The 15,596-nt window shown below is 34.3% G+C and overlaps 2 protein-coding genes across 10 annotated transcripts in view; both read right to left on the reverse strand.

Moving 5' to 3' along the window:
* Positions 1 to 15,596, reverse strand: part of LOC127865075 (membrane-associated guanylate kinase, WW and PDZ domain-containing protein 3-like) — a 165,735-nt gene that overhangs the window by 130,829 nt on the left and 19,310 nt on the right. For 6 of the 9 annotated variants that reach the window (XM_052404956.1, XM_052404958.1, XM_052404957.1 and 3 more), the window contains exons 3-5: positions 12,239 to 12,358; positions 11,568 to 11,871; positions 11,000 to 11,073 (exon numbers count right to left, since the gene is read on the reverse strand). In XM_052404956.1, the coding sequence (XP_052260916.1) occupies positions 11,000 to 11,073; positions 11,568 to 11,871; positions 12,239 to 12,358 (498 nt within the window). Of the gene's footprint in view, positions 1 to 3,266; positions 3,476 to 10,582; positions 10,613 to 10,999; positions 11,074 to 11,567; positions 11,872 to 12,238; positions 12,359 to 15,596 lie in introns of those variants that run through there. The other 3 variants (XM_052404965.1, XM_052404962.1, XM_052404955.1) reach the window with 2 other exon arrangements.
* LOC127865107 (protein RD3-like) overlaps positions 1 to 15,596 on the reverse strand; it is a 575,560-nt gene that overhangs the window by 90,547 nt on the left and 469,417 nt on the right. The window contains exon 4 of the mRNA XM_052405012.1: positions 2,248 to 2,280. The gene's annotated coding sequence lies outside the window, so the exon portion shown is untranslated. The remainder of the gene's footprint in view (positions 1 to 2,247; positions 2,281 to 15,596) is intronic.

Below are 15,596 nucleotides of genomic sequence, written 5' to 3' on the forward strand. Positions count from 1 at the left end.
ACAATAAAAGCCATCATTTTCGATAATTGAATGCAACATAAATGTTGTTCAATAATTTGCTAAGGGATTGAATTAATTTTCTGAAGTAAGACATTTTGATAGATAGTGACATTTAAAAAATAAACGCTTAAAAATCCATAAGAAGAAGAAAATATTCTAACACCAATCACAACAATCAACCAGAAAGCCTGACACATGCTTTCAATAAACTATTGTCAGTTTCCAAAAGCAATGGTTTAAAAAATAATTTTCCCGCTATTTAATGTAGATCCTATTAAGGCTTGATGAATAGAGAAATCAGCGAAGTTCTAGCAAATATGATGACTTTCCTGTTAGTTAATTTCTTAATAATTTGTCAGTTCTCTCACACCATTGATTGGAACTTTCAACATCAGAGCTATGGTACAGAAAATGTCACAAGCATCACACAAGTGGTTAAATATATTTTTAAAATCAAATTAAACAAGACTATTGCCAAGCAATATATGTCCCCTACGGCTCCACCATTGTCAGAAATTCCACTATTGTCAGATGTTTTTGATTTTTTTAAATATTTGTTTCCATAGAACCATAATTTTTGACGTAGGAACAAAATGAAATGACGTGCATAATGTCCATATTGCCATCTATCCATGTTTTAAGTTTCATAAAAAAATATGAAAAAACTTTTAAAGTTATCACAGGATCCAGAAAACTACCATTTTCAGCAGTATTTCTAGTCTATTTGTTGCCATAGCAACCAACATTTTTGACGTAGGAACAAAATGAAATGACGTTCATAATGTTCATATTGCAATCCATCCATGTTTCAAGTTTCATGAAAAAATATGAAGGACTTTTAAAGTTATCCCAGTATCCAGAAAAGTGTGACAGACAGACAGACAGACAGACTCACAGAGCGAAAATCATAAGTCCCCTCCTGTGAAACTGGTAGGGGACAATAAAGAATCCATATGAATTGTATAATAAAAGAAATAATAATAATAAAAAAAATAAAAAATTGTAACAATAATCATAATTAAAACAAGGGCTGTTTGTAAAACATGCATGCCCCCATATGGGCTGTCAGTTGTAGTGGCAGCCATTGTGTGAATATGTTTTTTGTCACTGTGACCTTGACTTTTGACCTAGTGACCTAAAAATAACTGAGGAGCTGCGCCATGAGCGCATGATACGCCCGTCGTTCGCCAATGAAGTAGTAAGGTAATAAATAACCCTTTGAATCATTTTTTTACTTCAGTTTATTTGTATTTGAATACATGGTTTATTTTATAAGTACATGAGCATGGAGCGCCGTCTCCTTGACATTCATACCATATCTTTTTTTGAGTATATGTATGCATTTCTTTAGAGGATATGGAGTTGAAGTAAACCTGTTATAGATATTTTGACCAATAATAAAAGAGAAATGTAGATGGGTAAGTGGTAGTGTACAATCGGAATAGAAAAAAGCTCACCTTGTTCAATTTTTCAGGGATACTAAAAAAAAAAAAAAAAAAATCCATCGAAGGATATTTGAGCTACAGTAGGACATTCAATGAAATCACGAAATTTTGACGAACAAAGTCCCATAACTCTGGAACGACAATTCAGAATTCCGTCAAAAACGAAAGGGGATCAGGGTTTATCAATATTAAGATTGTGTTAAAATTTGAAGAAAATCTGTCAAAGGATATTTGACGTAGCGTACGACATTAACAGACGGACGGACGGACGGCTACGGTAGGACATTCAATGAAATCACGAAATTTTGACGAACAAAGTCCCATAACTCTGGAACGACAATTCAGAATTCCGTCAAAAACGAAAGGGGATCAGGGTTTATCAATATTAAGATTGTGTTGAAATTTGAAAAAAATCCATCGAAGGATATTTGAGCTACAGTAGGACATTCAATGAAATCACGAAATTTTGACGAACAAAGTCCCATAACTCTGGAACGACAATTCAGAATTCCGTCAAAAACGAAAGGGGATCAGGGTTTATCAATATTAAGATTGTGTTAAAATTTGAAGAAAATCTGTCAAAGGATATTTGACGTAGCGTACGACATTAACAGACGGACGGACGGACGGACAGACGGACGGACGGACAGACGGACGGACGGACGGACAGACGCGGGGTATACCATAATACGTCCCGTCATAGACGGGCGTATAAAAAGGGGTCATCTGCCAGTCATGATCAATGTTCCTATGACGTTTCATGATCCTAGGCCTAATTATTCTTGAGTTATCATCTGGAAACCATTTTACTATTTTGAGTCACTGTGACCTTGACCTTTGACCTAGTGACCTGAAAATCAATAGGGGTCATCTGCCAGTCATGATCAATATTCCTATTAAGTTTCATCATCCTAGGCGTAAGCATTCTTGAGTAATCATCCGGAAACCATTTTACTGTTTCGAGTCACTGTGACCTTGACCTTTGACCTAGTGACCTGAAAATCAATAGGGGTCATCTGCCAGTCATGATCAATGAACCTATGAAGCTTAATGATCCTAGGCCTAAGCATTCTTGAGTTATCATCCGGAAACCATTTTACTATTTCGAGTCACTGTGACCTTTGACCTAGTGACTTGAAAATCAATAGGGGTCATCTGCCAGTCATGATCAATGAACCTATGAAGTTTCATGATCCTAGGCCTAAGCATTCTTGAGTTATCATCCGGAAACCATTTTACTATTTCGAGTCACTGTGACCTTGACCTTTGACATATTGACCTGAAAATCAATGGGGGCCATCTGACAGTCATGATCAATGTACCTATGAAGTTTCATGATCCTAGGCCTAAGCATTCTTGAGTTATCATCCGGAAACCATCTGGTGAACTGACTGACAGACCGACCGACATGTGCATAACAATATACCCCCTCTTCTTCAAAGGGGGGCATAATAAAAGATTGATAATTATTGAATACTTGTGATAACTAGAGCTATAAATAACAAGGCTATTGCCAAGCAATATATGTCCCCTACCGGCTCCACCATTGTTAGATTTTTTTTTTTAATTTTGCCATAGCAACCAGAATTTTTGACGTAGGAACAAAATGAAATGACGTGCATAATTTCCATATTGCCATCTATCCATGTTTCAAGTTTCATAAAAAAATATTAAGAACTTTTAAAGTTATCACAGGATCCAGGAAAGTGTGGCAGACAGACAGACGCACAGAGCGCAAACCATAAGTCCCCTCCGGTGAAACTGGTAGGGGACAAAAAAGCAAAGATCTTATATTAAAAAATTATGCAATATGCATTATACCCTATATTTGACATTGATTTCCGCATGTCAAAAAATGTCACAGAAAAATTTCCCAGAACACAAGACTGTATTGTAGCCTATACACATGATTGTATCCAAGTTATATCAAATGTATTATATATCCATGGGTCCAGAACAAGCATGTTCAAACATTTCCCAACTCTAGATATAAATTCAACAATATATCACTGTGTTCCTTCCAGCAACAGTGAGATGATATCACCAGACTGCTTTCACTGACTCATTTGAATTAAGATCTACAAACTGCATAGCCTTGTAAATCCTCTAGCTAAGAACTTACAGACATCAAGAAAACCACTGCAACACTGAAATGCTTTCTCTTGCACATAAATGATATTAAAACAATAAATAAAGAATCCCAATATAAATATCAAACGGAAAGGCTCAGGTAGCTCATGCTGTTTGTAATTCTCAGATTATAATTTATTAATTAAACTGAGCATCTTATTTTTATAATCGTGCAGAAGGAAGCTTTCACCAGTAGCTTTGAGAGCGTGGAATCATGCCATGCCTCTATTTGTGAGGCTTCAGTGATATATTCAGGAGAGAGTACAAATATTGACTTATAATTTCGTAGATTCAATCACTCTGGGCACATGCTGTCATTAGTGAAGATATGTTTTACTTTGATCCATAACTAATCAGATATTGTGACACAGACCATCAAAATTCTCCAGATTCCCCTGTCATTAGTGTTTTGCTAAGTGCTTTCACACCTTGCAAATGCAAAGAAATTGTGTTTCCTAACCTTTATTCATGTTTAAGAACCTTATTTTAGAATTAACTCTCTGATTATACTCCTTTAATTGACGTTTCTGCATAATGTTTTAATCAAAACAATTGTTTTGATAAAGGCATTATGCCGAAACGTCAATTAAAGGAGTATAATCAGAGAGTTATAATTATTTAATATCCCTTAGGATAATTCAACTGAGCTATTTAAGAATTGCCAACAATGTTCATATTATTATTAATTAATTTACAGTGGATGAACTTTTTAAATCCTCAATTATTTTTTTGCACATCATACCAACATCAGGAAGTAATTGTATTGACTTCGGAAAAATGTTCCATGAATCCACCAGTTATCATCTGAAGGCAATTAATTGAACATGTCGAAAGTCAACTTTTATACATGAACTGATTTATGGTTTCTATTGTGCCTACATCCAGCAATTCCTGTGAAATCAGTACCTTTGGTTAAAAAAAATTACCAATAAAAACATAATTACGTTGCAGAAATGAGTTTACGAGTGATTTTACTTATGTAATTTTATATTTATCCCATTCAAGTTTCCTTCTAGGAAAGGTCCACATAATTGACTTAAATAACTGTTTTCATCTTTATTGCCTTGCATGCAAAATGGCATATTTTGCTTAATGTTTAATGAAACCAGGAAATTTATAAAGCAAACTTCTGTTTCAAGTTTCTAGAGCCAAATTTATCACTCCAGGAAATAATACCAAAATTAAAGTTAATGGAGATTAAAACAACACTTAAAATAAACAAGACTATTGTCAAGCAATATGGTCCCCTACCAGTGAAACTCCACCATTGTCAGATTTTGATTTTTTTATTTGTTGCCACAGCAACCAGAATTTTTGACAGACATACTGACGGACACACAGAGCGCAAACCATAAGTCCCCTCTGGTATCACCGGAAGGGGAAAATAAGCAGCAGAACAAGGTTACACACTGCTAAGGTAGCCAGTAAACGTGAAAATTCAATTATTTCAATTACAAATGAAAACAAGTGCATTGAGGACACCATCAGTTGATCAGACAAGAATCACTCTAGGGAGAAGGTATGGCAGAAGCTGTGCAGCTTTTTCTCCATAATGATGGGACAGTAACAATAGGCTAACTATGTCATTCAGCTAGATCATGCAATATTCATTAGCCAGCTAAAACAAACACCATTCTTTAAATTTTAATGAACAAAGAAAATGTTTGCAATCTGGAATGTGCCATATGACAATATCAAAAGTTCTTTAGTTGCCATGCCATGCAAGAAATCAATTATATTTTTTGGCTAATGAAATGCATAAATTCTAAAATTTCAAAAGTGAAAAGAATTCGCACTGGAATGTATGTACAGTACTGGGGTATCCAGCATCATGATTAACTCTATTCATAACTTTAGATATTATCTAACATTGCTCAGAAAACATCTTGATTTGTGACAACAGGAGTTCCATGACACCAATGATATAAATATTCCATCACAAAACAAACATAAAAAGTCTGCAAATCTCCAGAAAGAATCTGATTTGCTACAAATTACATTACACAAGGAAACGCGATACAAGCATACAACTTTGTATGAAATTCACATTTTCCATTTCAATCTGGCAAAAACTCTGCCCAGACACATAAAGATGCCAAAATTTGCATAGCATTATCCAGCATCGGAATTTAAAACGGCAACACCCTTCAATAGGAAATAAGCATTCAATATATCTTCATGGAAAAATTAAGCATGTATTTGAATTAAAAATGTGTACAGAACTAAATTTGATGATCATTTATTTTGACCAGTCTTTATTTACTTTTGAAATGTGTGTAAGCTTGAGGTATTTTACTAGTTAATACCAATTCCAATAACCACCAATTGAACTTAGTACTTTTCATTAGCTTTGCAAATTATAGTTTTTGTGAACAAATTCCACGAGCATTGCTAGCAAGGACATAGTATCTTTGGTTACACGTTCTGTTCAAAAGAAGACAATGACTTTGACCTATATGTACTAGTAAGGATAATATGGTAACTTTGATTGCTTAGTCAGGCTTGTGTACTCTCTGGTCAAAAGAACACAGCGACCTTGACCTACATGAACAAACCCCACTTACATTTGCTAGCAAGGACACAGCCACTTTGTCTTAATGCTTAGTCAGGAATGGGCTGTTCAAATGAAGACAGTGACCTTGACCTATATGTACTAGTAAGAATAATATGGTAACTTTGTCTGATTGTTTAGCCCGGAATGGGTATATACGGTCTGTTCAAAAGAAGACAGTGACCTTGACCTATATGTCCTAGTAAGGATAATATGGTAACTTTGTCTGGTTGTTTAGTCCGGAATGGGTATAAGGTCTGTTCAAAAGAAGACAGTGACCTAGACCTATATGTCCTAGTAAGGAGATAATATGGTAACTTTGTCTGATTGTTTAGTCTGGAATGGGTACAGGGTCTGTTCAAAAGAACACAATGACCTTGACCTATATGTACTAGTATGGATAATATGGTTACTTTGTCAGATTGTGTAGTCACGCTTGTGTACTCTCTCTGATCAAAAGAACACAAGCCTTTCATTGCATTTGTTCAGCGTTATATTTAAGAGAAAGACCTTTCAAATTAACAGACCTAAAGATGATGTTCAATGGAATGATGAAGAGAAATTCCCTAAATATTGTAGAGATCTAAATCTAAACAAAAAGCAGTCATGATCTTTTGTTTGTGAAATTTCAGCTAGTACGCCATACAGCGCCGTCATCGGGACATTTGGAACAGTTTCTTCACTCCGTGTAGCTTTCAACACCAGACCGCCTGCGATCGTTCATCAACTTGGAATGCATGTTTTTGCGGCTTGTTCTGTCACTGTTGCAGAATGCCAACATAACATGTGCAGCCACACAAACAATGCTGGTGCTATAGTTAGAAGTTTTTTGACGTCTTGCTCAGATTATATACATGTCTTCTACACAGATAAAACAGAAGCATAAAGTAAACCTGCTCATTGAAAATGGCATACTGCCTACATCAATGTCATTTGCAAAGATCAGATTTCAGGCTCAACATGCATAAATTTCTTTTAATGATATGAGAAGAATTTTTTCCACATAAAAATCATTTAGATAGAGGAAAGGAGCTTATTTTTGTCCCGTAATATAAAGACAGTCTTTATGATCTCGTTTTCGAAAAACAGACGTTAAAACTATATATAACGTCTCATGAAATATACACACCTTTTTTGTCAATCTAGATTGATTTGCAAACAGCTGTAGTTAAATCCGTTAATTTGATGAAAAAAGCTTGAATTGCTCAAACATTAATGTTAAGTATAGAAACACTCATTTTTTTTTAAATATCAATGTGAACGAATCAATAAGTTTCCATTTAATAAATGCTTATTAAAAAGGCAAATCACAGATATAAACACTACTGAAAACTTCAAGAAGCGTGGAAGCAAAGAACATTAACTTGTTTGTATGTTAATATCGTATAACATCTCAAACAAACAAATGACCGGGCCTTGAGAACATAAAAGTGAGAAATAAGGGAATATATCTGAAAATCAAATAAAAAACTGATGATAATTCTCCCTTTCCAAAATTAAGCTAACACATTTCTTATCATGACGCTGATCAAAGGCATATATTTTTGGATGCAAAAATGCCAGAATGTCAACAAATACACAAGAGTCAAGCTGTGGTTTATCTAGCAGACATGGAAGAGCCATCTGCAGACCAGTATCATACATAATGCCACCCAAATACCCTGATAGATGATAGGCTTCCCAGAATAAATAACATGGAAAGGATGGAAGCATTATAGATTTAGACCGGTGAGATGTAACAACCCAATATCTGAACAAATAACATTAGCACTGCTGTAGGTTCATTGATTAAGGCTTTCTGATGTGACCACTAACAACAGTATTTTATATCTACAAGATCATCTGTTTAGAGGTCACCCATTTATCAAGAAGTGAAAACTGGTTTGGAACATTTAACTGTATAACGCAGATATCAAACATAATATATTTCAAATATCATTATTTCATTTTGAACGATCACACAAAGATAAAATTAATATACTCCTTTCACAGGCCCTGATTTTGTGAATCTATTGAAATCAGAATCCTCAGACCAGGTTGCGAAATGCATCTACAATAGTTATCTACTTAGTTCATACAAGACAGCTGCAGTTGATATACTCTCTAATAAACTTCCCAGTAACAATACATCATAAAGAGATAAATGTCATACAAAAATGCATTGTGAAACTTCCACAAAATTCTGTATCTTCTGTACAAGATATCTCAACCCACCCCACCCTAGATGCTGGTCAGAGATAGTGCCGGGTCCATGATAGAGCATGTTTAAAGGCACTCTGACACTTTACATTATCACAACATGTACATCAGGATGTAGATCCTGTACATGCATAATTTAACATGTAAATTTAACAATAAAACCTTGAGAAAATACATCTGTGGATTATCCAATTCAATGACATTCAGAGATTCACATGATAAAGTTCAGACATAAAATTTATCATAATAATTTATTATAATGATTTAAAGAAAACTTACGCCAAATAAAAGTGTTTACAATATTATCAATTTGATTATTAATATAATCCAAAACAGTTATAAACTAGAGAAAGTGAAATGTTACTATAGAATCTTATGACAGAAAAAACATAAAATACAGTGTGAACTATACAAGTAGTTTGAGTCTCTCACAAATTATCTTCAGTCAATAATCTGAAAAAGTAACAGTACAAATAAGTGTTACTCAACAAGAAATTAACATTAATAAAATTAATCAAAATGGTTTTGAAAAAAGAGAATCAATACCTCTCAGGAATAGAGTCAAGAACATGTACATACTTCCCACATTGAAACAACAAAATAATACAACATAGCAATCTTTGCTAAAACAGACAGATTAGCAATTGAAATAGTTTACATTGCTTGATAACCCTAATTCCACCACACAAAGGGCAGATACCTTTTACAGCCCCTAATTTACATACAATCACACTGGGACTCCATTATCCCACAAAAGCTTTACCAATTGGACTGCAGGCAATGGTTAATGTGCAGTCATGATGCAAACATTGCGCAATCAATGTGCATCAGATATCAACCAATAGTTGACACACCTCCTGTCTCTAGTACAGCAACAGAATGGTTAATTAATACTTCATGTAGTACATAAAGAAGTTTATTTTGTAAGTAACACTAGTCTCTGTAAGAAAACTGTCAGTAACAATGCTAGTATCTAGCTGCTAAATTTAATTCATGAAATATGAACTTGCAGTAAGATTTTAATGTTTATAAGCACTATGCAAAGTATTTAAATAAGCGTATAACAGTTTTACATGAATGCAAGACAAATATAATGTAAGCTGTATTGCAGCAAGATTTCTCAAACTGATGTCTGGAACATTAAAAACTACAAAAATGAGATATACACGATGAACTGCCACTAATTTGATGCAGTCCCCAACAAAGAGAAGATGCATGATTTGTAACCTCCAGAAAACCAACTAGGGCTACACCTTACCTTCCCTGTTCATTTCCCAGGGTGCCTTAGCTAAGAAAAATAATCATGCACAAATGAGCAAGGCACAATAGCAAAAAAGTACTGCCGAAATAAAAACATCTGGAATCCATGCTACACCTGAATTTCATACACTCAGAAGAGGAAAATAACTCAGTGTTTATAGTCATTATTTACATTTTTGCTTGACACAAAGAAACACAACTTAGATTTGGTCTTAGAATTATATGAGATTCCTCAAAGAAAACCCTAGCCTGATTCTGACTGAAAAATAAAGATCAAAAGAATAATGCAAGCAGACTAGCTAATAGCTTTTCCGGTTCAATAAATCATGTAACAGGCAATAAACAACAGTCATGATAGTGAACTATAGAACTGTGCACCATAAAAACTGTGAAGGTCCTGTTAATTTTTAGTTTAACTGGATAACAATAGCACAAACAATAGCTTTGGTGAAAGTAAACATAGTACTTCTTTCATCATTCCATGAAACTTGTTTATTTTTTACATAAAAAGTTTACACACAGCTTGCTTTATTGACCATGTTAAGTTTGCAAAAGGGCTTTTTTTTTTTTAATCTACAAACAAATATTTTCGAAAACTGTTCTAACTCTTAAGAAAACAATGTTTACATACATTTATTAACATTAATAAATGTGCAACACAAATCAGCTACATGCATCAAGATTTGACATCTCAATGACAAATAATGGATGCAAAATTCAAAAGTGCATATTAACAAACATTATAGTAATGTGAGTTATTATAAATCCAAAAATATTGTTCTATTTGACAGGCATCATTCGAAAATAAGTCTTAAGCCATATGCAGTCATACGCTCTGTCTTGCCTGTAGCTACCCTGTCAGCTAGCAAGTTTACAAAAACTTGCGTGACTTTATAGCAGACAGCCTAGCTCCTGACCACACTACCTAGGCAGCACATTGCATAAGCCTCATTTTCGCATGATGCAGTCATTTGATACATGGGTACCAGAAACTCACCCAGCATATTACGTCCTAGCCTACCAATATCTGGAAAGATGTTATAAAAAATTTAGACTTTTTTTTTCAAATCGTAGCTAATTTTTTTTATTTTACAAATTTGAACAACCGCACACATTCATTTAAAGTATTTTCAAAGTCCAAGCTTATTTATTTATTATACAGATTCATTACACATTGTGTTTTTTTTTCTATTTTCTTTAAAAATGTTTTCCTTGACCAAATCAAGGCAAGGTAAATACATTTTTATCGTCATGACTTAATGCAATTTTCTATAAATCATCATAGGTCTTAATACACTGAAGTTCAATATTTTACATTCAAACATAAAGGCATTTTTGCTCATACTCAGACCAAAGGGAGACTATCATTAACACACATAATACTAAATTTATCAAATGAAGAGAGACAACTTACCATTATCATTGATTTTATCAGGAGCCTTGTTCGCTAACCTAGGGTCCAACCAATGAGTTTGTTCTGTGTTGTGACTGAAAAATCACATTAGAAATTGAATGGTGTAAAGGACACATAATTACATTAACACTTGCAAGAAAAAAACAGTAAAATTAAAAAGACCATTTTTAATATACCATTAAGAACTCATATGATTACTGGTACATGTATTAGTGACTTCAACACAGCCAGCTAAACATACAGGTAACCATATTTATTTATGTTTGCTTTTGAGCTAGAAATATTTGCCATATAGATTTTTCCCCAAAAAATGACACAAAGTATATGCGATTTTGATGCAATACCATGATATTTTCTTGGTGAAAATTTAGACATGTTTGTAACTGTCTACAAATAAACATTAATTTGTTAACAATAGGATGAAGTCTAGTATAAAGATGGTGTGTTTTATTGATATATACTTATAAATATTTTTCAATACAAAGCAGTGTACTGGGTAGTAAACCAACAGCTCAAGTCCAGTTTTGAGCCTTTGACAAATAAATGTAGTGTAAGACACATGACATACTCTATAAAATATGTTTGCCCATCTTCCGTCACAGCCATCTCCCAGTTGGGTGGCAGTGGCCCCAAGCTGTCAGGACTACTTGACCTCTCCAGGGATTTTCCCCGAGGCGGGGGATCTGGAAACTCCCTCCTAGAACTGAGGGGTGATGTGGGGGATGAGGGCATGTCAGTGTTGCTACGGTTACGCCTTCTCTTGCCCTCGGAGGATGGATGGGCGCCGGGCAGCATGTTGCCTACAGAGCTCGTTCGGCGCGGGATCTGTCCCTGGGGGTCCTTAGGAGGTTTGGGCGTACCATACATGTTACCTGGACAAAATAATAATGCAATTATAGGTAATTAGGTTCAGATACAACAACTCTGTCCCCACTTTTGTCTGAAAACTCCACTTATGTTAATAAATACTGAACGAAAATATGAAAGTCTGCACGTTAATATGTTTGTTAAGTTCCAGCCCTGTAGCTGCAATACTGTTTAAGTTTGGCATGACACATGTTACAAAAGGCGTTTTGTAATAAACAAAAATGGCCATGCCTGCCCAACAGCACTGTTTATTTGATTTCAACATTTTAATAAATATTCAAGGAATTACACTCACAAGAAAAGTCCAACTTGTTTGTTTTAATCAAGAACAGGACACATTTTTATTGTTAAGACTCACAAGGCAATGCATACCATCAAACATTCCACTCTCCAGAAGGCAGCCTGTTTTCTCAAAGGCCTGGAACTCCTCCCCAGACAGGAAAGTGTAGTCCACACCATTTACCTCCCCTGGCCGGGGCTCTCTGGTAGTGCCTAGCAGGAGGGAAATGATAACAAATACAACAAAACATAATTGAACAGTATGACAAGTTCTTCAAACGGTTTCTAATAATGTTCTTTGCTTTATAAGGTTAACTCAGCGATTTCTTTGCCATTTTGGGAAAAGAACCGGCATTGCGCAAATTTGGATAGATTTGAACGAAAATCCCTGAAAACTCATGAAGTCTTCAGATAGGGAATTATGGGACTTTTCAAATGTTTGGTACTTAATAACATGAACCCATCTCAAAATAATTGTACATGCGTTTTTGCCTAAATGTTCAGTTCCTGTTTCGGTGCTCATTTGTTTCCTTGCAGATATAAATGTGCTTTTGGAAAGAAATTGACACAATTTTTCTTCCTTTTGGGAATTTTATGGACAGTCTCTGGGAATATTGTAATTTTTCCATGTTTGGGAAAGTGCCTTTTACTGATACTTAAGGAAGAGGGGAAAAAATCGCTGAAACTGTACCAAACTTTTTTGATATCAGACATTTTCAAGCTTTTAAACTTTATAATTATGTCATTCTGGAAATTAAAACCTCCCCATGAAAGACAAATGTTACAGATGAAGTCACATTTTCAGTTCTTAGCGTTCTGGCACGGCATCATTAACGTTGGGTCACAGGTCATGAAAACTTAAGGATATTTGTTTAACTTTTTAAACACAACTAATTATATATGTTAAAATTAATGTTATCAACTCTTTTGAGCAAAACTACACATGAGAAAAAGCACTCCACTTCAGTATGATAATATGCAAGCAAAAGATTAAAGCATGAATTTAAATCAAATTGGAAATTCATGTTAAGTTTTATTTATTATTTATATTTAAATTGTTCCACTGCAAATTCTTAATTTCTTTCAAAGAACTGTCAAAATTTGTGTACACCATTTTAGGAATGGGGCTGTTTCTGTTTGGATTGGGAAAAATCATGTTGTTTTGATTAAAATTGGGAAATTAGTATCTTTATTTTTTGCTAACAAATACTTTTAAACTGAGAAAAAAACTGATTTCAATTTTCAGCCCAGACTTCAGAAAATATTTATTTCACCAATGTGTGTGTGCAAAATAAATGCCTACTACATGTATACATTGGTTTTAAGGGACAATCTGACAATTATGTGATAAAATTGCAAGTTGGCACCTTTAGGAGCACTGGTACTAACTACTATTTCACACACTAGTTGTATGTAATTAAAATTCTTAATTAAAAAGGCAATCTGAATACATAAATATTCACCCATGTTGTTTTTCTGTCTATTCAGAGATCCAAGTTATTCATGAGACAAATTATCCTGAAAAAGTATCCAAGTTTAGTTACTTATGGCACTTAACAAAGGACTCTAACATAGCAATTATCTGATTCAATTGCAATTGGTTTTCCTTTAATTTTCTGAAACTTAGAGAGAAATTAGGAGCTTAATCAATACTAATCAAAACAAAGAACAATCTTAATACCCTCACAGAGAACTGGACCATAAATTATTCAAGAGTTAATTTTCATTTAATTTATCTAGATTGGACCATAAAACAATAATCCAATGTTTTTTTAAGAAACACAATTACCCAATTACCTTCATGAGATTTTTAAGGTATTTTGTTGAACGGAACAGGAATTTGGTAACCATGTAATTAAAAGTCTATCAATTGTTTTGCTATCATTTAACAATTTATTAAGTAGGCAATCAATTTTTAAATGACATAATTTTATTCAAAATATGTGTTCAGGTCTGTTGGAAAGAACAAAAGCATGTAAGTAGACCAATAATAAGTCCTCATCAGTCTTTAGCATCCTGGAATAAGATTTTTCAGTCTACAGACAGCCCTGTATTAGTACATGGCACGGTTCTGAGGTAGAGATACAGTACACTCCACGCGTTTTCCCCAATTTCCCTCCATACTCCGCGGGTTTCGACCTGGAGGGAGATTAAGAAAATCCCGCTATACGCGGCGTTTGCATGATTTTGGACGCGGCGGTTAACGATCGGCAAAAATGATAAGCCAACGCGGCGGCTCTCGGCGTTGGCAACGCGGTGGAAACTCCGCGTTTTACGAGATAACGATCAATTTAATTTTGTTTGATTTCTTGATTTTCAAATAAAATTACATTTATTACAAGTACATACATGTACATGTAGTATAATATTTACAATTAAAAAAAACAACCAAGATAGATCGATCCCGACGTGGTTAGAAGTAGTTGTTGTTGTATAGAAAACTCGTTGATTTACGACACACAAAACGTCGTCTTTTAACTAATACTTACCAATTAATATAAACACAGTTTGCAACATTGTTTTTTTTTTGATAATTTAATCCAAAGTTTTCATGTTAGCAGGTGATTTTCTATACTGAACATGTATACAAATGACCAAGGACCCTAAAAATCTCGCAAATCTGTGTGAATTGACAGTTTGACGTAATCAAAGAAAAGCCGCTTCCTGTCTAAAGGCATAACTTACTTAAGTAAACACGTTCAACAAATGCATAAGGAATGGTTTTAATGATCGGAACAAAGTCAATTCTCTGCTCGCTAATGCATTGATTTTCTCTTTGTTTGTAGGTTATTCCATTGATTGCTAAAAGGTGGTAACTATTGAGTTGATAATTGCATTTAATATTCACAGTTGTATTCTTGTTGCGTCGACATTCTAAACAATGTTTACCAGTAATTATGGACCAAATCGGCAGAGTGACATTCACACATGTTAATCCCTTTTGTCAAAACACCGCAGACAGCAGTCTACACAATAGGTCAGTAGACAAGCTTTGCGTGTTTTCATAACGTCAAACACTTAAAATCCAGTACTGTTCCGCCCAGATGTCTTCTTTATTCAGTTTACAGTACAATTAGTGTTAAAATAATTACTCTACTAAGGCCACGACTTTTTTTTTTATTGGTTTACAAAAATTATTTTGAAAATGGTCCATCGGGCGGTCGAAAAAAAAAAAAAAAAAAAAAACATCATTGGAAAAAAAAGTTAATACTAATAACATCAGAACAAAGACAACATATCTTTTATAACCTTAACACAGAGACAAAAAATCAAATTATGCAATGAAACACATCTATATCTTCAAATGAAATGAGTCCTAACAGCACCTTATGTAACATCAGGCAATTTTAAACACTCCATTACATGACATGCGTTCTTCTCCCATTAAAACGAAAAACTGCGCTTCATTTCCATAATTGGATGCGCACCATTACGCAATGCGATGCCCGTT

The sequence above is a fragment of the Dreissena polymorpha genome, chromosome 1 (assembly GCF_020536995.1).
Source record: "Dreissena polymorpha isolate Duluth1 chromosome 1, UMN_Dpol_1.0, whole genome shotgun sequence".
NCBI classification, from domain to species: domain Eukaryota; kingdom Metazoa; phylum Mollusca; class Bivalvia; order Myida; family Dreissenidae; genus Dreissena; species Dreissena polymorpha.